The following is a 27,156-nucleotide window of genomic DNA, read 5'->3' on the forward strand; positions in this document are numbered from 1 at the left end:
TGTCTTAAAATAGAACCCCTACTCTTCATTCTCTACTCCCTGCTCCCCCCCTCTCTCTCTGCCTCCCTTCCTTTCCCTCTTCCCAAAACAAGAACACTCTCTTCCTCCTTTGCTGAGTTTTGAGCTGCCAACCCCATCCTGCTTTGTCTTTCTATCATGAAGATCAAAATAGCTGCCTTTTTAGCAGGGATCATCGGAGTCCTTGGGGTCCTTCTCTTCCTTGTAGCCTTTGGGACAGATTATTGGCTCCTGGCGACGGAGACGTGTGGAGGATTCATACCTGAGAACGGCACCTATCACACTGAGGAGGTAAACCTGTAGCTTTAATGTGCCATTACCAGGGGAAAAGAGAATGCTCTTGGAAAGGAGAGGAAAATGAAAGAGATTGAGAGTTTTGATCCCAAATAAGAAACTCTCGTGCATGCTCTCTCTTCACCTGACATATTCAGATTAAATTAATTCTTAAACAACCAGACTACCATCAGTGACTGTCATCTGCAAAGAAAATACAATGTTTTCCTTAGAATTATGTGTGTGCCCCCCCCCTTACATGCAGATCTAATGGATGAATTAGTGCAGTAAAACCCATATAATGACTCGGCTAATGTTTATTTAACCTGGTGTCACCCCTCCTAAAAAACAAGGACATATTGTAGCCAATATTATACTCCAGTTTTGGTAACTGGCTAAGCCTAAGGTCCTATCCACCCTTACCTAGGAGTAATCTGATTGTACATACTGGGCCTTACTTTCAAAGTAAATATGCATAATATTAGAGGGCAAAAAGCAGCCAGGCTTGTAAAATTCTGGCCAAATAGCAAACCTTGACTGTGTGAATGTAGGAAATGTCCTTGGGGATTCTCTCAACTCCATCCATTGTGTCTCCAGTTTCTTTGGCATGTTACTCACTTTTCCAAGTGGAGGAGGAAGCAGGGGAGAGGTCCAGTTCAAAACATGCTTTTACCCAGTATATTTGTTCCAACTGCTGGAATGAGATATTATTAACCCCACACCCAGATTCTTTTAAAACATTGGCTGGGATCCAAAGAACCAGGCTGCTTGTTCTGTGCCCACCAACCAGACTTTTAAGGCTTATGTTTTCCTATGGTTTCCCCCACCTCTCCTTCTGCATGACAATCCCCTTTTGAAACTGAAGGACCTTCAGAAACAGTTTGACTTTGTGACAAGGCTTAGGGAAATGGACTGCTGCTTAAAAAAATGAGAAAACAGCACTCACACACCTGCAGAACACACTGTGAATGTTTCCAGTCCTTGGGTGTACATAAAGTAGTCATTTGGGTTTTGGAGAATGATGTCCAAAAGTTGCATTTTAATTAATAAACAACAACACATTGGCTAGCTATTATGCTCTGTATTTGTATATATAAGCAGTGATTGGTATATTAGGGATTCAAGCTCAATTTTAACACTATCTGCCTATTAATACTGTGTTTAAAAATATAACCTATCTACCAAGAATTGTTGTGATGATAAAATGAAGTGGGCAGTACCCCATACAGTACCTTACAAGAAAAGTGGGATACAAATGTAAATTAATAAATGCTTCTGTGCTAAATGGAATGCAATAATTTTCATAGAACTCCTGGAATTTCATTTCATTTTTAAAAAATAGGTTGGGACGGGAAATTGGACAAAAGGAATTCTTACATTTCACCATGAAGGTTTCTTTTGGCGGTGCTGGTTCTTTGGTGAAGATTACAAGGAGACCATATGGAACTTCTGGTTTAGTGAGTACAAGTGGAATCGGCAACACAGTGTTGCAGTATATAGTAGCTACCTAACAAGAGAGCTTCTGTTGAGGTTGTAGCCAAGAAGGCATTGATTTTCATCCTGCCCTGTATTAATCACATGTGTCACTGTTTCTATTCCACTGCAGTTCACCTTCCACCAAAAATGACATTATTCAACTCACAGTCCACTGTGGCAAAATTATGTAACATACATTGTGATTACATTATTCTACTCCATTCATTTCACTGCAGAGGAAGCTTAGTACAAATGCTGGGAGAACTGTAATCAATTATGTGTCATTTGCGGACTGAAAGCAGCAGTCGTATTTGTCAGATTGGTTTGCCATCCAGCCAACAGCTTTGGTTTAAGCATAGTAACCTTGAGACTGCATTATTGAACTGCACTCTATGTGGGGCTGCCCTTGTGCCTGGTCTGGAAGCTCCAGCTGGTGTAGAACACAATAGTTGGTCTGCTGATGGGGGCAGGTGACTGATAGCATCTGCTAAGACACCTGCACTGGCTGCCCATATGTAACCAGCCAGGTTCAAGGCTCTTGTGTTGATATACAAAGCCCTGAATAACTTGGACAAAGCATACTTTGAGCCCTTGAGCCCTTATTTAATCACCAAGAAAGCTGTTGTCCCCCATGTAACAGAAGCCTGACTGGCCTCAGCTGCAAGTTGGACATTGAGTGTCAATGGTCACATGCTGTGGACCAGTCTTCCAGCAGGGATTATTAGGCAGTCACCCTCACATCTGTCTTTCAGGTGCCTCTTGAAGTCTTTTTAATTACAGCAGGCCATTGCAGATGTTTTAATTAGCCAATTGCTTTTATTTGAATTGCTTTTAACTGTGACCTGATAGTTTATGGTTTGGGAGTAGATAAATATGTTTAATAAATAAGCATGATAGTTATCTAGGACTTTTGTGTATGCTCTTCCACATTCCTGATTCTAGAAACTCACCAGCATTTTATTCTGACTTCTGATCCCAAGCATATTTACTTGGAAGCAGACCTCACTTTGCCCCACAATGCCAAGTATGTGTGCACAGAACTGCCAACTGAGTCTTCTAATAGCCTTCCTTATATTGTACTTCTAGCGTTCATCGATAAAGTATAGATAGTTCTGGATTGCCACGTTAATGTAATAATGGAGGCCATCCAAGCCTAATTATTATAATACGTTGTATAACATGATATTACCTTAAGTCAAATGATCAAATTAAACATCACTTGAAGCCCATTCCCGTAGCGCAAGATATTCTTGATAACCAGGAGATCTTTTATTACTTTTTGTGTCTGCATTAATGAGACCGATCGCAGCAAATTCATTTTGCCGCTTTTTGCAGATGCAATAATTAATGCAGTTGAAATTTCATTAGTCACTTAGCACGAACGAATGTCCATTTATTATAAAGTGCCCCCTATTTTGTGGGAAGCATTTTTAAGTAAAGTGGATAATCATTAATTAATTTGTTGAACATTCATCCTATTACCGTTCATCATGATAAGCCTTGGTGACATTAATATTGATGGGACACCTCTGCAGTAATGGCCCCTCTACTTCCTCGGAAGTATGCCATCCTTAGGCACTGCAGCACTCAAAAATGGTAACTATTCCTAGGTCAATTCCCAGGCAATGCAGGATGAATTCAATCAATAGGTGAAGTGCTACCTGAAAGTGGTGGTGGGGAGATAATAGATTATGATAGCTTCTACCACATCAAGCTTAGAACAAAGTAGGAAATGCAACAAAGGTCACACCCACGCAATACATTGAAAGCACATTTAACACACATTTAAAGTATATAAAGGATCCCTGACCATTAGGTCCAGTCGTGGCCGACTCTGGGGTTGCGGCGCTCATCTCGTTTTATTGGCCAAGGGAGCCGGCGTACAGCATGACTAAGCCACTTCTGGCGAACCAGAGCAGCGCACGGAAACACCGTTTACCTTCCCGCCGGAGTGGTACCTATTTATCTACTTTCACTTTGACGTGCTTTCGAACTGCTAGGTTGTCAGGAGCAGGGACCGAGCAACGGGAGCTCACCCTGTCGTGGGGATTCGAATCGCCAACCTTCTGATCGGCAAGTCCTAGGCTCTGTGGTTTAACCCACAGCTTCTCCCAAAGAATCCTGAGCACTGTAGTTTGTTAAGGGTGCTGGTAGTTGTAGCTCTGTGAGGGGGAAAACTATATTTCCTAAGATTCTATGAGGGAAGCTATATGCTTTAAATGTGCATTGAATGTGCTTTAAATGCTTGGTGTGGATGTGACCCAAAGGTGTAGTGTGGAATGCATCTGCTTGGGGTTGAGGACCCTCCATTCCATTCCCACTTCCCCCTGATTTTCTATCTCCTCCCATCAGTCAGTATTCTAGGGGCACTGAACATGCTCAATCCTCATTGGGTTGCTTGGGGATCTCCCATGCTGTGCCTCCCCTAAAGATTTTTTTGTACTTTTGTAAAAACGGAGATTTTCCCAAGCTTGTTGCTACCTTCTACTTGCGTGTGGATGGTGCCATGTTGGCGGCCATGACACAAACAGCCTTGACATTGTAAACAGAGAGAATAATGATTTCCTAAAGAAACAGCCATGTAAAAATATATATAGTAATGAGGATTTTCATTGGGATTTCTTCCCACTAAATAGTGCCATTCACCACTCAGAGAGATACTATTGACAAAAAACTCAACCACCCTTGCAGTTACTTTTGTGTTAATGTCAGACAGATAGAATCTGATATTTCCATTGTGCAGTGATGTTAGACTACGTGTTTGCATAGCTGGTTGTACAATGGACAGTAGAAAAGAATAAGTTCTACAGTGTCTGGCCCCCCAAAATGCATTTTGTGGTTTACTTGCCGAAGATCCAGGACAAACTGCCACCTTCCGGAAATTCCCCCTGGACGTCACTTCCACCTTTGAAATCCTGGTAATGTCTGGGAAATCCTGGATGTACGGCAGCCCTAATTAAAAGCAAGACAGCTCCTGCCTGCAGGCTTACAATCTAAAAAAACAAACAAAAAGACTCACAAGGGGAAAGGGCAGAGTGGGTAGGAAATAAGCAAACATGGGACCAATTCTTTAACAGTTGCCCTGATAACTGCCAGCTTGCATATTTTAGATGTTCTTGCATTACAGATGCATGATTAGAACCCTTGTAGACCTGATTACCGTGACTGTTAAACCACAGAGGCAGCAGACAACTGTCCTGTTTTCTATTTTTTTCTTCCAGCGAGTCAAGCACATCCAAAACATTGCATGCATGGCTACCTGTTTCCTATGCCTATTGCACTTGGACCTCATCCTCACCCCTCCTATGATGCAACTGCAGGTATGCACATGTTAAATTTGACCCCATAGACTGAATGTCTACTGTTATCCTAGCACCTCGGGTACAGTGGTTAAGAATGGTGGACTCGTAATCTGGTGAACCAGGTTCGCGTCCCTGCTCCTCCACATGCTGCTGCTGGGTGACCTTGGGCCAGTCACACTTCTCTGAAGTCTCTCAACCTCACTCACCTCACAGAGTGTTTGTTGTGGGGGAGGAAGGGAAAGGAGATTGTGAGCCGCTTTGAGGGGAGTGAAAGGCGGGATATCAAGTCCAAACTCCTCCTCCTCCCCTTCTTCTATTGCATGTATAGACCCAACTTGACTTCTAAGTAAACAGGGAAGGGCTATAGTAGCACAGGGGTAAAGCACATGTTTTGCATGCAAAAGGTTCAAAGCCCCCTTATCTCAAAGAAATGGCTGAGAAAGATTCCTGTGTGAAACCCTGAATTGTTGATCCATTGTTCTGCTGGGAAGAGGGCTTAACCCTTTGCCTTTGCACTGTAGTCCTAATGAACAATGGAACACCAGACTTATATTGAGTCAGATTATTGGCTCATATCTCAATATTGCCTACACTGACTGGTAGTATATGCCCAGCGTTGGGACATTCCCAGCTTTACCTGGAGATGGTGGGGACTGATCCAGGGACTTTCTGCAATCAAAGTAGATGCTTTTACTACTGAGCTACAGCAGAGGTAGCCAACACAGTGCCTTCCAGATGTTGCTGGACTACGGTTCCCATTATCCCCAGCCAACATAGCAAGTTGTTAAGGATGATGGGAGTTGTAGTCCAACATCACCTGTAGGGTGCCATGGACTCTGGCTGTGGCCCTTTCTCTGCATACCATGGTTGCAATTGTAATCACCTCCTCCAACCCCCCCCCGCATGAAATATGATCATACATTTATCATGTTTGTAAACATAGAAGGGACATGGCTATTCAGCACTGGTGTTCTGTGTATAACATGATACCTACCACATGATGCACCCTGGTTATGCTTGCGAGTTAGGGTGCAGAGATCAGCTGAATCCATTGTAGCAGCTCCATAAAACTGACAAGAAGCTGATTCTGAATTACTGATGATAATCCTGGGATTTGTTTCATTCTCTCTCTCCCCCCTCCCTCCCTCCCTCCCGACTTTCCCCAAATTGTTTGCTGGAGAAACTTGGAACAAATTGGTTTGCTACAAGCCTCTCCTGAAAGGAGATCCGATTATGTGAGTTTACTCAGCGTTCCCCTCTACTTTCTTCTTTCCGATTGCGCAGTGTACAGGGGCTTCTGGACAGCGTTCATTGTGCTGGCTGTCACTGCCAGCCTCGTAGGAGGATTTCTCTTGGTGTGTGGTGTGCCTTTTGTCAGTGCACGGTTCTATAAAGTAGGAGGCGGATTCTTCATCACGGCTGGTAAGCTGCCAATTCATGATAATTGGATATATGGGTGCCTGGGATGCTGAGGCTAATTCCCACTTTGTGTAGCCTGTGTGTGTGTGTGTGTGTGCGCGCGCGCGCGCATGCGCATAAGAGAGAAAGAGAGAGATCAAGAATGAATTTGAATGTGTGCAAAAAAATTTTTAAAAATCACATGGGCGTTCTCATAATAAATTACACAGTATTTCATAAAGAGAAAGGTGCATGTATTGACCACTGGTTAGTTTCTCTTTCCTTCTTTCTGGCACAGTAGTTGGAGTGTTGGATTTCATAGAATCATAGAATTGTAGAGTTAGAAGGGACCCTGAGGATCATCTAGTCCAATCCCCTGCAATGTAGCTGTCCCAAAGGGGGATCGAACCGGCATCCTTGGCATTATCAGTATGTTCTAGCCAACTCCGCTAATTCCTCCCTCTTGTTTATGGGTGTGTGGTGCTACCTTCGCTGTATAAGGGCCACCAGCGCTCAGAGAATGAAGGTCATTATGATGTTGTTATGAGTTTTGAGGCGGGTGGGGAGTAGGCTGTATGCTGAGGCCCTTCTAACCCCTGGATCCAACAAGTGTTAAAATATAAGGTAAAGGTAAAGGTACCCCTGCCCGTACAGACTCTGGGGTTGTGCGCCCATCTCACTTAAGAGGCCAGGGGCCAGCGCTGTCCGGAGACACTTCCGGGTCACGTGGCCAGCGTGACATCGCTGCTCTGGCCAGAGCCAGAGCCAGAGCCGCACACGGAAATGCCGTTTACCTTCCCGCTGGTAAGCGGTCCCTATTTATCTACTTGCACCCGGAGGTGCTTTCGAACTGCTAGGTTGGCAAGCGCTGGGACCGAGCAGCGGGAGCGCACCCTGCCGCAGGGATTCGAACCGCTGACCTTTCGATCAGCAAGCCCTAGGCGCTGAGGCTTTAACCCACAGCGCCACCTGCATCCCTGTTAAAATATAAGCCATGCTAAATTCCTGATGAGGTGATTGCCTGGGTAATGGGCCATTAAGGGGAACAAAGGAAATGAGCTGTGTGTGAGACAAACTCACAGATTGTTAGAAAGACAAAGCCAGAATTGAGAGATACTGAAATTGACAGATTTGGTTATTCCTACTTCTGAATAATTGAGGTGCCATTCATTGCTGTTCATTGCTGTTGAGGTGCCATTCATATCGCTGCTCATTGCTGCTAATAGATGTGGCCTTCATACATCATTAGACTACAGTTTCCATCATTTTTGACCATTGACTATGCAGGCTGGGGTTGATAGGGGTTGGAGTCCAATGACAGATGCAACTAGAGCCCCTCTCCTACCAGCCCCAGCCTGCATTGTTAATGGTCAGGAATGATGGGAATTGTAGTTCAACAACATTGGGAGGGCTACAGGTTCCACAGTGCTGATTCCTCATTCCTTTTTAAGGCATCTAAGATAGCAGACACCACTACATTTAGCAGTAGGATGTTGCAATAAGTTAATTATACACTGTGTGAAAAGTACTTTATTTTGTCTGTTCCGAACCTCTAGCCAATCCATTTCTTTCTTTTTTTTAAAATAATATTTATTAAAGATTTTCAAATATAACAAAAAAAGAAAAACATCCAAATTTAAAACCTTATTTTCATTGGCTTCTTTCCAGGACTTCCCCTCCCCTCCCCCTCTTGTATTCCAGTTCTTTCAAATAGATTCAACAAATTCTTACCCCAAATTTTAAAATTATTATCATTGGCCCAATTTAAAAAATATTTTCCCATCCCCTAAAATCGACCTGTTCCCTTCCGCGAGTTCCCCTCTTTAATATGCAATACAGATTAAGATAAACAGAAAAATAGAAAAAAGAATAAAATGTAATTTAACACCCTTTGGATTCCAAATTTCCCTCCCCCCCTTCCCGGTTGCGTTCCCAGTGTCCGTCACTGTCTACTGTCATCCTGGAGCTCCCACATCTAAACCACAGTCCTTCACCAATCCGCTTTGCCGTCTTTTTATTAGTCTTTGCCGTCTTTTGGTCATCTTTGATTTCACATGTCCGATCTTGGAAGGAGTCTATCTTCCAGCTTTATCCAGTTCTTGTTATTCTTGTTGTTCTTATTGTTCTCTCTCCTCCTCTTTTTTTTTTTCCCTTCTCTCCTGCAGAAATGTTCTAATTCCAAAAAGTTTCTAATTCCTCTGCAGAGGCTTTGTTATTCAGGAACAAAACATTACGTCAAGTCCCTTCCATTCTTCAATAGATAAATCTATTGTCTCCTTTAGTGTGTAGACCTCTGTAGACAAAATAGTGTTCCATTTCTGCAGTTTCCCAGGCGATAAAAAGTCCTATTCAAATTCAATGCCAACAATACTTGTAGTGTCCCACAGCTCCTCTAGAGGGATTATAATAACTCAGTTTCCTTCCCGATCAGACCCAGCAGTCAAAGTAACTTATTATTTCTTGTTTTAAACAATTTATATCCAATTTGTAACAAATGTGACCAGCAAAGTCCTCGTAACAAAGTTCTCTTTTTGTTCTTCCGCTTTGACAGCTCCTTTGACAGCTGTCAAAACCTCTATTTCTCCTCTCCCGGCGCTCTTACGGATCGCTCCCGGGGTTTCCGGGGGGGGGGGGGGTTGCATTTTAGTTCACATTCCACTTTTCTCCTCCAGCCCAGTCTTATAATTTTCCATCGCGAAGTTAATAACTTTATCAAAAAAAAAAGGTTGCGCTCGATCTTAGTTGTCAAATCCTTTGTTTTAGCTCCTCTACAACAGGGGGGAGGCTGACTTCCTTTTTGCACCTCCCCCACTCGCTCCGAATTTAAAAAGAATTTTTCCCCTTTTTTAATCCAAGTTCCAATTACTCACGGGTTATTCTTTTAAAGTCCAAATTTTCAATGGAAGAAGTCAGCGCTCTCCGTCGAATGGCATGCGGCTTCGCTCGGCAGGGGAAGCGGAAGACTCACAGCACCACCACCCCCCCTGTCACCCGCTCCACAGCCTTTAAAAAGGCTCCTTCGCGGGTCGGGGGGGGCACAAACGGTGCCCGCCGAGTAGCCAATCCATTTCATCTAGAGACTCTTGAATTTTATACACCTATATTTGATTCTCCACATAATGCATATGTGATTTATTCCCTGCTCCTTCAATAAAATTCTCAGGGCAGCTAAACATAACTTCCAATCCAATAAAACAAATGTAGGAGGATACAAAATACAATTGTACAAAGTACAATTAATACATCTAGTAAATACTTTAATCCAAACTTGTTCTTATGATTGTTCCAGTAATATTTAGTCAAAGGTCTTTGTATGAGATAATCTGGACCATCATCTGAATCTCTGAATAGAGTTCTGTAATGTTTATCTACACTGGCTGCTGCTTCTGTTGTTATTGTGTATCCTCTGTTAGTCATACTCCGAGCGGATCGATTGAAATTAATGAATTTGGCTAATCTAGGGGACATTAATTTCAGTGGCTCAACTCTGAGTAGATTTGTAGCTGGATACACACCCAATAATAATTCAATGTATGAATTGCTTGACAAATAAGGAGTCTCAAGGTGACTTACAAATTTAAAGACATAAAACATCATAAAAACAGGAAAACGAAAATGAATTACAACAGAAGTTATAAAATAAACTATAAAATAGACTGAGTTCGGGGTGTGTGTGTTATTGTTTTGTTTGTTTTTTTACTTTTATTTTGTGTTTGTGCATTGTGACTTTATGCTGTAACTACCCTGAGACCTGCAGGTATAGGGTGGTATACAAATTTAATAAATAATAACTAATAAAATAAACAGCAGCAAAAGCTCTGACAGCAAGATACACAATCAATGAACTGCAAAATCATTTTATATACCATCCACTCTAAGAATAAGAATAAAATAAGAATCCATTGCCATCTTATAACATTCAATAACATCAACAGTATTTCTTTCACAGCTTTAGGATTTGGAATGACAACAGAAGGGGGAAACTGTCATTGTCATCTGATATGGATGGCAGATCATCCTTAATTAACTTACGTGTCCCGGAGATCTTTCCTTCGAGAAAAGTGAAAGTGATTGTAATTTATAGGGAGGGGGAATTTGCCTTGGGATTCAGTTCTGAGATAGGAAATGCGGATTCTGCCTACACCCTAAAGTAGAGACTTTCTCTGCTCCTAAATAATAATCTGATTGATTGATTGATTGATTGAAAATACATCATCCTCCAGTTGCCACCCTATTTGCATTTTTTGGGGGGAATAAGGACAGGAAAATTCATGGTGGTGGTGGGAACAAAATCCACTAGCACTATCAGAAAAACTTTCAAATACACACTAGCCATCTTTCTTTTTTACATAGAAGACCCTGTCATGACAGTGTTTCAGGACTGAGGTTACCAACATACTACCTGTAAGCCCTCAGACTTGCCAAGGCCCCCTGCCCCCTAATTCTGATTTTGGGAAGGGGGTGTTGCCTGAGGTTTTGGTCTGTGTTTTGTTTTGAGGTAGGTATAGGTCGCTTATTACAGATAGGAGTTCTGAGCACTGCCACTATTATGACAGTTCCTAAAATTTTCAAGTGTGTCCGCAGGCCACAAATGCTTGGCGACCACTGATGAAGGGTGTTTTTAAGGTTTTTTTTTTTTTTTAAAAAAAAAGTAAACTAAATGTTGTTGCCCCTAGTTGCTCCACTCACCATCCCTGCAATGTAATGTTAGAATGAACTTGTTAAGTGCTATTGAGGCTTTTCATGTCTCCTGTGCCTTCTCCTTTCAGCTTTTGGCCTATATTATTGTGGTTCACTGTGGTAGCTGAATTACCACCTGTCAGAGCTGCCTCTAGGTCCCAGCTCACAGAGGACCAACGCTAGGCTGTAGTTATGTACAAAAGTCTTTATTGATGTTCAGTTTCCATTTCAAAGCCGTAGCGCGCAGCTCTACGTCTTAAAGCCTAGACCGGCGTAGTACCGTCTGAGTCTCCTCCCCTATGACACCAGTTTAAGATCCTAGCCCGGCTCCACCTTTTACGCTGCTCTCTCCTCCTCTGGGTCCTCCTGCCCGCTGGGGCATTGCCCTTTCTGGACTCTTCCAACGCTGAGTCGCTTAGCTCCTCCCCCTCCCTCCGGCGGGCTTTAGGACCCGGTTCCCAATCCTCATTCTCTGCTGTCCCGCGCTCCTGTACATTTGAACTTGCCTCTTGCGCCAGCCCAGTGACCTTTCTCCTAACCGTTACACTACTTCGGTCACTGCTTCCCTCTTCCGGGACACTGGCCGGATCTGACCTCTCCTCCGTTGTCCGACTTTCTGATGGAGGCGTGGTCAGCCCTGCCTTATCTTCTCTCCCTGGTGGGGAATGCACTGGCCCCGATCCTTGGGACTCTTCCCCCCCACTCTGCTCTGGTGGGGAAGCTGGTCCTGATTTCCAACTACTGCTCTGGGAGTCCCTGCTGTCCCCTTGCTCCTGGGACGTTCCCCTTGGGAACCCCCTACCCCTGGCCACTGGCGCCCCCTTCTGTGAATCTTCCGATTCGCTGGAGAGGCTCATGGAATCCCTCGGTTCACTGTCCTCTTCTCCTATGCTCCCCTCGGATTCCTCCCCCTCACTCTCCATCTCCTCTCCTCCCTGTGCCTCTGCTCCTGAACCCCTGACACCACCGAACAGCTTCTTTATCATGTAGTGACGGTGTGTGACAATAGACTCTAGAAGGCTATTGGAAGTTTCTCGCAAGTGGTCTGTCTTTTTATGCATTTAACACCGCAATTGTAAACGCACCTGAAAGTTGGAGGCATCCATCTGCCCTAAGAGACAATGGAGGTGAAGTCTAATGGCTGCATTAGCAGCACCTAAGTGACCTCCCAGGGGTGCAAGCCTGGTCAGTGTTTATAAAGGTCCTGGGCTTCCCAGACCACAAGATTCCCCTCTCAGCCTCGCGGATGTGGAGCAAAGGAAAGCAGAGTAACACATTTGTCACCAGCTGGGCTGCAGAAGTTGCTGGGAGGAGGTGTACAAGGCACCATCCAACCATTTCAGGGACTTCACTCCAGATTTGTGTAGGGTTACTCTTTAGCCTATTCTTCTTCTGAGGATATCCTGCAAGCCAGCAGAGGTTTAGGATCAGACCTGAAGACCTGTCTGCATATGGTGATCAGGAAATGACACTGTGTTACACCTCTAGGGATGAGGAAATGCACCAACGTTAGTTTCTCTCAGTTTCTCATTTTCCCCCAATCTTAAATACTGTTCTTCACATCATTTTGTGTGCTTAAAAAAAGCAACCCACCAGCATTTTAGGGCAATTTTTTCACTTAATGTATGCTATGAAAGCAATCTTGCCTAATATACACATTTTTCTAAAGCACTTCTCCTTAATATAATGCACTTTATTGTATGTTACTTTTGCATTAGGTAGGTTCACAAATAAATGCAAACTGAATCATATTTCTTCCCTATCCCTAAATGTCCCCCAGTGACTAAAACATGGGCAAGGTTTAGGGATTTCAAAACCAGAAGAAGGGGAATGTGTCTTGAAACCTAGCAGGATCTCAGGTTCAAAGTGACAGAAGTTGGTAGGACTGCATGCTGTGCCAGCAGAGACCTTTTTCAATTACAAACTGGGCTTCAGTAGGGAAAGATTTGATCATCTCATTGCATTCTTTCTTTCTAAGAATGGCAGGCAATTATTGACCGTGTTTTAGAGCATCTGCCTGGTAACCTGCCAGCTACCTTAACAAAATCTTTCTAGGTGGTTTTTTCCGGAGGCACCCTTTCAAAATGAACCAGCTCATCTACACTTGTAGGCTGAGAAGATTATTCAGCAGATGGACCTGGAAGCTTTTTGATATTTATTGCTATCTTCTCTTGGAGACCTTTATCCCTACCAAGCTACTGGCTGTGTTGCCAACTGCTTTTTCAGATAATGAAACACATTTTCTGTGAGAACTGCTTTGCCATGAGGTGTTCTTAACCATGTTTGACATGTGACAGTTAACCTGAGAGAGGCTTTCTTTGCAAATTCATGTAACAGTTTCCAGTGGGGTAGCCTTGCAGCAGCAAAAAACCAACCAAGTATACTTTAAAGACTAACAGATTTATTGGATTAGAGCTGGAATTTAGGCCATGAATATGTATGTCATATCACAGGGGTGGGAAAACTCAAATGTGGTCTTTCAAATCTCCCCAGTTGGCCCCCGCAACTCTTCCTGGGCCACACCCCTCATTGACCCTGCTTCACACAGAGAATGTTTGCTCTGGGTGGAATGCATACTTTAACTACAGTATTTCCTCTCTCTTGGAGACTAGAGAGGGGTATGTGAGTGTGTGTCGAAACTAGCCTACTATACACAGACAAAACTTATAACAATTGCTCCATCAACCTTCACATCTAGTCCTGCCCAGAACTGGCAAGTGGCCCTTGGAAGATTGCTCAGGAGGCAAAGCAGCCCTCAGGGTGAAAAAGATCCCCCTCCTGCTTAAATCCCCGCTTCTACACAATACTATGGATGGAGCATGAGTCCTGGACACTCTACATGCACCTGAAAGACCTCCTATCATATGAAAGGATCAAAAATAATACTGCCAATATCAGAATTCCTTTACGCAAATCTATGGTGCAGCAACACTTGGAATACTCTGAACATTCTCCATTCAGAATAGATATACTGGAGCTAGCAAGGGTGCAGAAAAGGGCAGCCAAAATAATCAAGAGCCTGGAGACACTCCCCAGGGTGGGTGTGGATTGGATAGATTCATGGTGGTTAAGGCTATTAAGTCATGATGATGCCTATGTTCTAATGCCACTGTTAGAGGCCACATGCCTCTGAAAACCAATTAATGGGAACCATTAATTAATGGAAATCAGTAACAGCAACGTGAGGAGAGTTGCTGTTGCAGTCATATTCTGCTGGTGGACTTCCCATAGTCATCTGATTGGCTGCCGTAGAACAAGATGCTGGACCAGATAGACCTTTGACTTGATCTAGCTGTATCTGATGAATGTAACAAGTGGCCTGGCTCACAGGGATTCTTCCCAGTCCTTGACGGAGTTCCATCAAACCTTTTAAAGAAAGAAAATAATAGAGAGAAGGGGGGGGGGGAGAGATAGCCAACACTTTATATTACAAATTGTTCTCTCAAAGTTAATAGTTCCATATTGTGGCTGCTATAAGCTGCTCATATATCATATGCATTTGCACTTATGAATTGCCAAGAAAGATATCAGCATCTCATTATTTTTTCTTAGTTTTTTTGGATGTTTTTGCTAGGCAAGGAGGTGAGAAAAAGGGGGGGCTTGAAAGTTCACTTTCCCTGTAATTAGCAAATTATAGACAGGCTTCGGAAGTTCTAAAGAGAGTCTGGAGTTCATCCACTTGTCTCTACAATTAGCCAACAAGGTTTCACGATGCTATGAAGCGAGAAAGGATGGCACAGAGTTTAGTGAACAATTTACTTGAAATTAAGTTGCTACCATCCTTTGACTGAGAAGGAGGAGTTAGGAAGGCTCTCAGTCAGCCCCTAGACAATTGTTGCAAGAATTTAAAGGCGAAAGGTGTCATAGCACGGTTCAATGCCCTTGCAATTAGCCCCTCCCCAGAAGATACCATTGACCTAAATCAACATTGAAATGGAAACTCTCAATTAATCGCAGGCCCTAATGCGTGGAGGCAGAGAGTGTTTAAAGAAAGGAAGGGATCAGTTCTGTCAATATATGCAGCCAGCCAATGCCACAAAGCAAAGCTGAACAAATGCATACAATTGTGCTATGAGTAAAACTAAAGACTAGATCAGTCCCAACACAGGATTCCAGGAGATGTTATCTGGCCTGGAAACCAGAAGGTGCCTTCAAAAAAGAGTGTGTGTGTGTGTGTGTGTGTGTGTGTGAGAGAGAGAGAGAGAGAGAGAAAGGGTGTGTGTGTGTGTGTGTGTGTGTGTGTGTGTGTGTGTGCTTCCCATCCTTCATATCTTTCCTACTCACTCCCACTATGCCTTACTTCTGCCAATGTAAACATCTCCCACCAGTCCTGCCCCATGGAAATAAGCAATTAGAGCAGGGGTGTCTAATCTTTTATTTTGGCTTAAGAGCCCCATCAAGAATTGGCAAACCCTTCAAGGGCCACATTATGTTAGTTGTGGGCATGGCCAAAGTGGACAAGGGCCATTTCCTTGCATGTGTTCATGTACACACTCACCACATATACAGCACACATACAGACCTCTCACATATCAGCATTTTAATGCAAATATCCCCTGCTATGAGAATTTTTGTATGCAAATTTCCTTAATATATACATTTTTGCAAGCAATTCCCCCTTAGATGATATGCATTTTTGCATATTATTTCCCTCTCAGATAATGCATTTTCTCCTAATAGACACCTTTTGGCACACATTATTTGGTTAGAGAACAGCACTGCAGAGAAGTTCAAATTTTGAAGGATAAAAGCATTTTGGTTAGCATATTTTTTTCATGAAATGTGAATTAAAGAGTTAAAGAGTTTTGTATTAAAATGCAAACTGAACTGAAGGTATCTCCCATCCCTATGTACCTTCTGTTCCTCAGTACCCATCTCCTATGTGGCAAATCTGCCCTTTTAGGCCACCCTGAACTTTCCACCTTATGAGGAAGAGACAGCACAAAACAATATATATATATATATATAGTTTTTATAAACTTTTGCTCTTGTTTGGATTGTATAAAAATATTACCCTCCCTGTGTTCTGATCTGGAAAAGTCCAATAAATAAACAGTCTTTCCCCAAACATTGCAAGAGGGTATGTAACATGATCACTGCAAAGTGTATCTTAGAAATCTGAAACCAATGGCTAAGAAACAAGTTCAGCAACATGCGGAGAGTGATAATGGCACCTCATGCAAATCTAGGAATTCGTGACTTTTGCAGCGCAAGAGAATAGAAACAAGGTAATCTTTTATGCAATTTGGTCACACTTCCTAGAATTATATCAATAGCTTTGCATAGCATGCATAAAACATGGACAAAACATTGCAACAGATCCTCCCTCCTAAAATCTTGCTGCTGAAATCCTGTAACTTTCCATACTACAGATGTTCCAGGGGTTTGCTTTGTTTCTTTGTCTTGATTTTGTTGCGCTATAGAGCAATATTGCCCCTTCAGACACCAATAATGTGGTAACATCAGGGAAGCATTGTAGAACAAACTAATAGTGCAGAATGGTGTGTGGATGGTCTAGCATAGGTCCACCACTAATACATGATTACTGCACCAATGACATGTTGCAGAATACAATCGCAACCCTGTCCTCACGAAACACCTGTCTTCAGGGGCCCTGTTTGTAAGCTACTTTGGGATTCATCTGAGTAGGAAGTGCCATAGAAATACAAATAATCAAACCAATCAAACCAACCAAGCCTCTCTCTTCTTCTTCTTCTCCCTCTTCTTCTTCTCTCTCAGGTGCTTTATTTGCCCTGCTCATATTCATGTTTGCAATGTGGAAGGAATTTGCTGCCGATCTCCCAAAGTACATACTTCTAGAAAGAAGCGAAAGATGCCTCGACGATACTCCTGTGAACGTTTATTACGGGTGGTCGTTCATGTTTGCAGCGGCGGGAGTCCCCTTAGTGTTTATTTCTGGAATCCTTTTCTACCTTGTCGGTTACAGTATCCCGAAGGAGCTGGAATAAGAAAAGGCTGGGCCTCTGTGGGAGATGTGCAGGAGGGGAATGATCTGATGCTGTCTTGGCATTGGGGAAAGCGTTTGTAGAAATATTTGTGTCATTTAATGATGGCAAAGCACTCTAAAACAATGGTGGTGGATCACTTTAGCACAGAGGTAGGGAACCTCAGGCCCAGCGACCAAATGTCTGGACCTTGGGACACCCTTCACAGCCACAGCTCCTTCACTAGCTCTTCTTAGCACCCTCCTTGTGTGCTTTTGTGCCTGGCTGAAAAGTGCCTATGAATTCTGATATGAGCCACGAACTCTGGCTTGTGTTATGGAGGATAAAGGTGTGTTTGTGTGTGTGTTTAGAAACTAGCCTATTGGACAAAGGTAAAGTTTATATTTGTTGCTTTGCCCACTTTTGCAACTGGCTCTACCCGCCACTGGCATGTGGTTCCTAGAAGGTTGTCCATTGTGGTCCTTGGACAGAAATAGGCTCTCCACCTCTGCCTTAGTGGGAAATATGTCATTTGCTACCTCATAGGGCATGTCATTTTGGGGTGTGAAACTTAATTTTTGAAAATTTATTCAGCAAGGTGGGTCTTATATGTATATTATTTTGGGTGTGAGGAATTCAAACATGCCATTATTTTTGTGACTGGACAACATTTAGCTTGGTAAATCCAGGTTTGATTAAAAAACTGTTCTTGGAAAACCAAAGGATTTTAATTTTAATTTCTGAAAATGTGGGCAAAGCTATAAAAAAGTTAGTTTCTCTGCACAAAGCATATCCAACTGAGCATACAACATTACCTTGTACTCATACAGCAATATTAGAAAGTATTGACATCAGTTCATAAGAAATTTAAACAGCAAGTTTCATCAAGTCTTGCTTGGCTTCGTCCTTGGCCATCAGCCGCTTCTTGGCCTCTGATGTAGCCCTGCTGCCTCTGTGACTTGTTACACACACCTCTCTATAGACTGAGCATAACAGGGCCGTTGTGGAACTTTCATGGGCTCAGCAATAAACTTATTCACTTCCACTGTAGTAAGATGACATGTCAAAGGAGGTTCATATACCCATTCAGACTAATTGATCAGCTCAAACAGGGACAAAAAACTGGGGTTCATGGAAGGCGTCTTCCTCAGACATACAGAAGGTTCTCTCAGTGCCCCCCAAGTCAATCTTTTGGACACCAGTTCTCCTCTTCTCACTGTCATCTGAGTTCAAGGGTGTCTGGATTGGGTGTCTGGATTATTATTTTGCTGAAAGCATACCATGCTGAGCACTGAATTGTTGGCAAAGCCTGTTTGCTATTGTTAACTATTTTGAATGGCTCTCTGGATCAATATCAAGAAGGTCCAGATCCATTTCATGTATTCCTATCATTATGGCCTGTGTGATCCAATACACTTGATCAGTAGAGAGATTAGTTACAATATTGTCACTCAGCGAAGTAAGAGGCTCTCCAATTGAGAGTTTGGTGACTGAAGGACTACTGTATTTTTCCATCTATAAGACACCCCATGTATAAGACGCTCCCTATTTTTGGGGACTCAGATTTAAGAAAATGGAGGGAGATGGCCCTGTGTATAACCCCCCCTCTAATTTTTGACATTCTTTTTAAGGGAAAAAAACTAGTCTTATACACAGGAGGAGGTGTTGGAAGCTGAAGAGGTAGCAGGATTTATTTAGTGAGCAGGAAGTGTCTGGTAGAGAGCAGTCCAGAACCAGAGGCAGCGATGAGTCAGGCTTGTGAGGAAGCCAGGCTGTCTCCCCCTCCCCATGTCTTCCAGAACCAGAAGAGGTATGAAGCAGCTGGGCAAAGGGAGACAAAACATTGGAGTCTCAGATTGCTTGGGAAGGACCTGGCAGAGGAAGAGACTTAGAGGTCTGTGGGACAGTGGGGGCCTTCAGTCCTCGCAACAGCCTCATTGGGGCAAGATCTCCTCGGAAGGGCTCACTAGGCCTGACCTCCTGAGCTGTTTTGTTTCTTTGAATAAAGAGAATTAACTTCACTGACACCATGTGAGTTATTGCGGACGTCCTCCTGAAACCTACCCTGACTTCAGCTTACAACCAAGCTTGACCTCTACCTGATTCACAGTACCACCCTCCCAGCCAGTGTTAACTTTTGTAGAATCACCTGCAGTGGCCTGCAGGCTCTAATCAATGCCCTTCTTCTTTAGGAAATCTACAATATTATTAGCTTGTTTTCCCCTCTTTGAGCTTTTGTCTGGAGTGAAGTGGTAGAGGTATCTTCCCTCAGGCTCACTGCACACTGAATAATGCTTCCCTGTGATGATGTGGAACTGCTTTCAGCATAACTTTAGTTGTATCTTCACAGCCGTCAAAGAAGATGCAGTCAATATCACCCTTCTGAAAAAGACCGTCAAATTCTTGATCCAGGGATTTCATCACCTTTTATTGGGCCCTCTTGACTTTATTGTGATCAGCGACAAGTCTCTGGTCTTCTCCAGTGATCAAGCCAGCATCCATAAAGGCAGCAGTGGTGATGGCAGCTGTAGCACGCAGGCCAACTCCATATCCGATGCTCTGCACAGCAACATTGTGTACTTCTGATGTTTTGTACTCTTTTTATTAGAAGTGGAAGGTGTACTTGATTTTTTTGCAACCGGGGCAGCAAAATGCAGAGCAGAGAAAAAAATTACACTTGCAATTAAAGATGTCAAAAAGCTTGTCGAGTTTTGAAGTGAAAGCCTCTTTGACATCTAGCATTTCTCTACCAAGAGATATGTGTTTGGCTTGCTCCCAGTTCTCTTGAATCTTCTTTAAGACTGTGACTTGCAAATATACAATGGGGGTGGCAAAAGAACTGTTTGCTTGTTCCCACTTTAGGGCGAATGTCTTTTGCAAGATTGGCTGCTGGGTAGTTTCTGACATCCTCATCACTTTGTTCTCTTAGCAGTAGCCCGTACGTCATGACGCCTTGCAGAGTTGGGAGTTCAGAGGGCAACAACTCTCTGCCAGTTCCAATTAGGTTGCTCATATGCACGAACGTCCCCAGTCTTGTTCTCTGTTTAGAAGTCATTGTAGGTCAATTCCCAATGGTTGGGATGGTAGTAGTAGCAGCACTGATGGACAAGTAATATAACTGCAAGTACTTAGCAATCATTTTTAATTATTTTCATGCAATTTTCCACACATTTCCCCCACAATATTTTTTTAATAAGGCAAGTTTAAAATTATTAGAAATGCAAAAAACACACACACGTCAGTATTGTTATGTAGTTATATACCAAGCAAAATGAAATCATATTAATTTACCCAAAATATGCTTTGGGTTTCCAAGCCTTGTTACAACTTTTTAGCACCCCTCATTTGGGGAATATGAAAGTCGAAAAATTCAACATGCCCTAATACCTCAACATTTGCCAACCTGGTGTCCACCTCCCTCTTGTTTCGGTCCACAGCTTCTACTACCTCTAGCCAGCATTGGGTGGGTGTAAGGAGAGGGAGGAGAACTCTCTGAAATTTTAGGAAGGGGGTTGCCACTTGCCATATGTATCCATATGACATGGCCAAGGGCTTCTGGTTCTAAATTTGCTTGTTTGTTTGTTGAAGCCTCCCCAGATTGGCTTCCTGTGCAGCCTCCTCACCAGCTACATTTCCAGGAACCCAATGGGAGCAACACCTTTTCCTATCACATCTCGTTGATCCCAAGGCATCCTAGCTTCCTCCACAAAATGATTTGCTCATTTGAGAGCCATGAAATGTAAATAGGCTTGAAACTGGTATGCATTTGTAATGTAGACCTAGTGATGTCTGGACCTGCCAATTATAATTTCTATCATTTTTCAATCTCAAGTTAAGTTCTCCACATTTGTATACCAGTTTGTATTCCCTCCTATATTAAAAATTACTCCTGAAAATTAACCATAATTTTAATGCCGATTTTCCCTAATATACACATGTCTCTATGTAATTTTGTGTAATATACCCATTTTTGCAAATGGGTTATCCCTGAGGCTATTGCGTTTTTGTATGCTGTATTAATATATACATTTTTATGCATGCTTTACCCTCAGTATATGCATTTCTGTACATATTACTTGGCTGCAGATCTGCCCTGCAAATTTCAGATAAGGGCAGGTGTCAGAGTATGGCTGTGCTTCAGTTTGCTCATTTTTTGGGAAAGTGCAGTTTAAGCAGGTTTTCCTTTAAGTGACAACTGAATAAAATCCACCACCAACCATCCCTACTGGAGACAGAAGAAACTGTGTGAGGCCCTAAAGCCTTTTCCCATTCACTAATATTCCAGAGGTACCCCAGAGAGCTAATAAAATCCCCATCTATTGCTCTAAGAATTTCACTGGGCTTTGCCCAAATGTGAGAGTTTACTCTCACTTCCACATTTATAGGAGCTAAAGATTAGCTTTTAAACAACTGAAGGAGAGAAATATTTATCAAATTATGCAAGTCCTTAGGGTTGCCATATTTCAAAAAGAGAAAATCTGGGCACAAAAGTTGCTGAACTTGATTTCCCCAGACATTCCAGCGATTTCTGCATGGACACTGTGAGGGCTGAATACCGGCTATGTCAGGGAAATTCCGGGCATATGCAACCCTACCTGCCAGATCCTGGTTTTGCACAACAAATCCAGGGACCACCCCCTTCCATCCCAACCCAGTGTCCCCCATGGAAATCCCATACCCAGAACAGCATCCCCAATCATGTAAATTGAGCCACTTAGTCCATGCATGTATTGCTGGGTGCATGTGGGATGGGTCCTTCCACTGAAACAAATAGGGAACAGCACATTTAGCAAGATCCCTCTGCAAGCTGGAATAGTCACCAGCATCTTCAGATGCTTACCTGGTCTGGAGAACCTGTTACAGCAGTGGACTAATAGGAGCACACCACTCCTCATCACTGTCATAAAATAACATGTGATACACGATAAATTTATGTGCATGCCTGTGTGCACAGAAGCTTAAACTGTTCAAATTTTAAACCTCAAAACAGCTGAGAAATATTGAGTGACATGGATCTCTAGATTTTGGGAGCCCTCTGAGAGACGCCCCCTAGTGGCTAAATTGTTGCAAATCAAGGTTTATAATCTTTGTCCCTAAATTTAAGCAACGATGAAGCATGAGTGCATTCATGTGTGTGTGTGCAATTGTCCTCAATGGGATGCAGTTTGCACTTAAGTGAGCCTGGTGAAATGCTGGCTGTCTCTTCAATATTTATATTAACCACAGTTATAAATATTCAGCGATAAGTCCCAATTGACCTTATTTCTTGTTGAATGCAATCAAATCTGGCTGACATCATGTTTACTATTAGCTCTATTTGTAAATGCTAATTAAATATATATGTTTTTAAAAGGAAAAAAATACTTCCACTGACATAAAAGGGTGACTGTTAACATGTCTTTTTAATATTTTAACGTAGCGTTATGCTGAGAAGATGAAACAGGGGAACTATGTTGGTTTTAGAACGTGTATTTTGTTTGCATTTATATTAAATAATTCTTTGATTCTTTGCAAACCTTGATGAAGACATTGAATCCAAACTTGAGTGGACCCACTGACTTCAGAAGGCTTGGCAGTCACCATACGATTAAATGTACTGTTTGTGTATTAAGTTACCTTTGTATTCTGTTGCACAGAACCTTCAGTTCTGTCAAAGCCTGCTAAGCTTAACACTGTATGCAATCTGGTTTGTACTGCAGAGTTTTAAATGACGACTGCCCCTGCTCAGTTCAATATGAGAAGCTGCCATATCAGGTATTTGACTCACCTAGCTCAGTACTGTCTACACTGGCTTGCAGCAGCTCTCTAGGGTTTCAGGTTGGAACATTGAGCCAGGTTGAACCTCCTTGTATTAACTTACAAAGTCCAGGACAACTTAGGTCCAGGGTACCCTAGGGACCACCTGAACCCTTATATCCCACCCCAGCCACTGAGGTAAACAGCAGGAATTTTGTTGGATGTCCCCATAGCTGGTGAGGTTTGCTTGACATCAACATGAAAACCAAGCCTTTCATAGGGTTGCCATACTTCCTCCTTTTCCTGGATATGCCCTCTTTTTCATGGGTAGAGTCGCCATACTGATCCATAGTAGAAGTTGGCAAATGCGTCTTCTTTTTTGCTCTTCAAAATATGGCAACCTTACTTTAGAGTCAGTGGTGGCTACCAGCTTGAATGGCTTTAGAAGAGAATTATACAAATTAATGGAGAGTAAGGCTACCAATAGGGACGTGGGTGGCACTGTGGGTTAAACCACAGAGCCTAGGACTTGCCGATCAGAGCACCGGCAGTTCGAATCACCGCGACGGGGTGAGCTCCTGTTGCTCGGTCCCAGCTCCTGCCCACCTAGCAGTCTGAAAGCACGTAGTGCAAGTAGATAAATAGGTACCGCTCTGGCGGGAAGTTAAATGGTGTCTCTGTGCACTGCTCTGGTTCGCCAGAAGCAGCTTAGTTATGCTGGCCACATGACCCAGAAGCTGTACGCCAGCTCCCTTGTCCAGTAAAGCGAGATGAGCGCCGCAACCCCAGAGTCGGCCACGACTGGACCTAATGGTCAGGGGACCCTTTACCTTTACCTTTTAAAGGCTACCAATAACTATTAACCCTGATGGCTATCTTCTGCCTCTTTTGTCAGAGGCAATATGCCTCTGAGTGCCAGTTGCTGCAAACTGGCTATTGTACAGAGTGCTGTTGTACTAAGGTCCTGCTTGCAAATATTCAAATATTTCAAATATTACCTGGGATTTCCAAGGCAACCCCCCCCCCCAATGTTTCTTCATGTTTCTAAACTACTATCCTTCCAGTCTTAAACTGCAACTGATACGTTATGGGAAAAGTAGCAACAGGTAAGGTGGGCTCTGAGAGCTCAGAACTCTAAAGCTCTCTAATACGAAGGATATTTTTTTTAAAAAAAGAACTAAAACAGAGTTGAGGATCCTATGGAGACACTTTTGGGCTACATCTCCTATCAGCTCTGACCACTGGCTATGCTTTTATTTCACACTTCCCTGAAGCAAAAGGAAAGTCACACCTCTCTCCTTTCCAGCCCGCAGATAGGTATTTTCATTTCTTAATCTGAAGCATTTTACCATTATGACCTTTAGGATTACGCTGGTTCCCCCTCAGATCCCTGAGTGATAATTTTGCTTTATAAATTCTCTTTTTGGATATATATTTTTGTCATTTTAATAACCCATCTGATGTCAGGACGGACACTTATGGGTCACACAGAATAAAAGATGAGAATCCATGAGCAGAGGAAGATTTACAGTCATTTGCCTTTCATCGATCCCATAAAACAACCCGAGCATGTACAAATGATGATCTCGTAAGAGTCGCCTGGGCAGGAGCATGAGAACGGAATGTGAAATCCATCAGACTTATTGATACCTGCAAAGCAGAGGATCCCCGAAGTTGTGAATATGGAAGTGAATTTTATATTAGAAAATGAAATATTTATTAACTTTCTCCATCTGCTCTTTTTTTTTTTTTAAGTTTCATGTCATCAAGTCATTTGTGAAATATATTTAATTTAACCACCCATTCATGCAGTAGGGGAAAGGTTTTCCTTTGAGGCTCCCAGGATCTGTTCAAGAACTTATTTGGAACTGCATTTAAAATAGTCCCCCTTGCTCGGCACATCAGCAAGCTGTGAAAATGGATCCATGACACACATTAGAAGATGCTCAGAATTTCCTTGTGGCTTTACACAATGTAGGGGATGTTAAATGTGGGCAAATTTCAGACAAAGGTTTTTTAAAAAATAAAAAAAAATGCATGCCTCACTTCATGAAACAAATGCAAAGTTGCTTATGAATAAAATGATTGATATATATATATAAATCACAATTAAAAACAAACCAACTTCAAGTTACTAAAACCGATTAATAAAAAAGGAGAATCAACCAGTTCAGCATAAATACAAGTGGGCAAAACTTTAGCCCATGTTAAAGTCTCAGCAGAATCAAAAATGTCTCAGCAGCTCAAATGAAACTGAGAAAGGGGGCCAACCCAGCCCTTTTGGTTTTTCTCAGTTTCTCATTTATACAGTTTTATAATAATAATAATAATTTATTATTTATACCCCGCCCATCTGGCTGGGTTTCCCCAGCCACACTGGGCGGCTTCCAACAAAAGACTAAAATACAATAACCTATTAAACATTAAAAGCTTCCCTAAACAGGGCTGCCTTTAGATGTCTTCTAAAAGTTTGGTAGTTATTTATTTCTTTGACATCTGATGGGAGGGCATTCTACAGGGCGGGCACCACTACCGAGAAGGCCCTCTGCCTGGTTCCCTGTAACTTGGCTTCTCGCAGTGAGGGAACTGCCAGAAGGTCCTCGGCACTGGACCTCAGTGTCCAGGCAGAATGATGGAGGCGTAGACGCTCCTTCAGGTATACTGGACCGAGGCTGTTTTAAATTCAGTTCTCCACATTTCCACATCATATATCTATATATCTAGATACTGACACATTTATATAAAATTGATAAGCATTTCAGTGCGAATTTATCCTAATATACACATTTTTGTATGCAATTTTTCCAAATATAATGCATTTTTAAAATACTGTTTTCATTAACATATGCATCTTTATGTACATTTAACCAGGGCTATTGACTGTTTGGCTCCAAAGCGCCCTCTCCGATTGCATGGAGCCCGGACAGCCCCGTGGTTTTCCACGGATCTGAGGGCAATGAAACAATCGTTGAGACGGCTAGAGCGCTGGTGGCGGATAACTCATTCCGAATCTGACCGGACACAGGTTAGAGCTCAACGTCGAGCCTACCAAGTGGCGATAGCGACGGCGAAGAAGAATTTCTTCACCGCCTCTATTGCATCTGCAGAAAACAGCAGCAGGAGACTTTTTCAGGTGGTTCACAATTTAGTGGAACCACCTGCAGCATCGGGGCCCAGTACGGGCCACATGTTCTCCTGCGATGATTTTGCAAAGTTTTTTGCAGATAAAATCGCTCAGATTCGGGAAGAAGTAGACTCCACCGTGGGAGTAGGGCCGGGGCGGGAGAGTGCTAGAGTTCTGTCTAGTCAAGTTGAGTGGGATCAATTCCAATCTGTTACCTCCGAGGATGTGGACAGGCTGCTTGGATGAGTGAAGCCAACCACCTGTCTCCTGGATCCTTGCCCATCCTGGCTTATAAAAGCTAGCCGGGAAGGACTGGGCGATGGGCTTCATGGGGTGGTGAATGCTTCCCTCCGTGAGGGAGCCTTCCCAGACCCGCTGAAAGAGGCGGTTATTAAACCGCTTCTTAAAAAACCATCTTTAGATGCGGCCACGATGGCCAACTATCGCCCAGTCTCAAATCTTCCATTCTTGGGCAAGGTGATTGAGCGAGCGGTGGCCGAACAACTCCAGGCACGCCTGGAAGAAGCGGACCATTTGGATCCCTTCCAGTCGGGATTCAGGCCTCATCATGGGACTGAAACTGCCTTGGTCGCACTGGTTGATGATCTTCGGCGAGCTAGGGACAAAGGTGAGAGCTGTTTCCTAGTTCTGCTGGATCTCTCAGCGGCGTTTGATACCATCGACCATAACATCCTTCTGGACCGTCTTGAGGGGCTGGGAGCTGGGGGCACTGTCATACAGTGGTTCCGCTCCTTCCTCCTGGGCCGTGTTCAGAAAGTGGTGGTGGGGGATGAGTGTTCAGACCCCTGGGCTCTCACTTGTGGGGTGCCTCAGGGTTCTGTCCTCTCCCCCATGCTTTTCAACATTTACATGCAGCCGCTGGGAGAGATCATCAGGAGGTTTGGGCTGGGTGTTCATCAGTATGCGGATGATACCCAGCTCTACCTCTCTTTTAAATCAGAACCAGTGAAGGCGGTGAAGCTCCTGTGTGAGTGTCTGGAGGCGGTTGGAGGATGGATGGCGGCTAACAGATTGAGGTTGAATCCTGACAAGACAGAAGTACTGTTTTTGGGGGACAGGAGGCGGGCAGGTGTGAAGGATTCCCTGGTCCTGTATGGGGTAACTGTGCCCCTGAAGGACCAGGTGCGCAGCCTGGGAGTCATTTTGGACTCACAGCTGTCCATGGAGGCACAGGTCAAATCTG

General features: G+C 43.3%; 1 protein-coding gene across 1 annotated transcript; it reads left to right on the forward strand.

Annotated features, from left to right (window-relative positions):
* The first annotated feature begins 45 nt into the window (after positions 1 to 45).
* LOC307208127 (transmembrane protein 182-like) lies at positions 46 to 22,703 on the forward strand. The gene is made up of 5 exons (XM_079962497.1): positions 46 to 309; positions 1,634 to 1,748; positions 4,989 to 5,087; positions 6,354 to 6,491; positions 16,887 to 22,703. Exons 1-5 carry the CDS (start codon positions 157 to 159, stop codon positions 17,114 to 17,116), a joined length of 735 nt encoding a protein of 244 aa, XP_079818623.1. The 5' UTR covers positions 46 to 156; the 3' UTR covers positions 17,117 to 22,703.
* The last annotated feature ends 4,453 nt before the right edge of the window (positions 22,704 to 27,156 follow it).

The sequence above is a fragment of the Podarcis cretensis genome, assembly GCF_951804945.1.
Source record: "Podarcis cretensis genome assembly, chromosome: Z".
Classification (NCBI taxonomy): domain Eukaryota; kingdom Metazoa; phylum Chordata; class Lepidosauria; order Squamata; family Lacertidae; genus Podarcis; species Podarcis cretensis.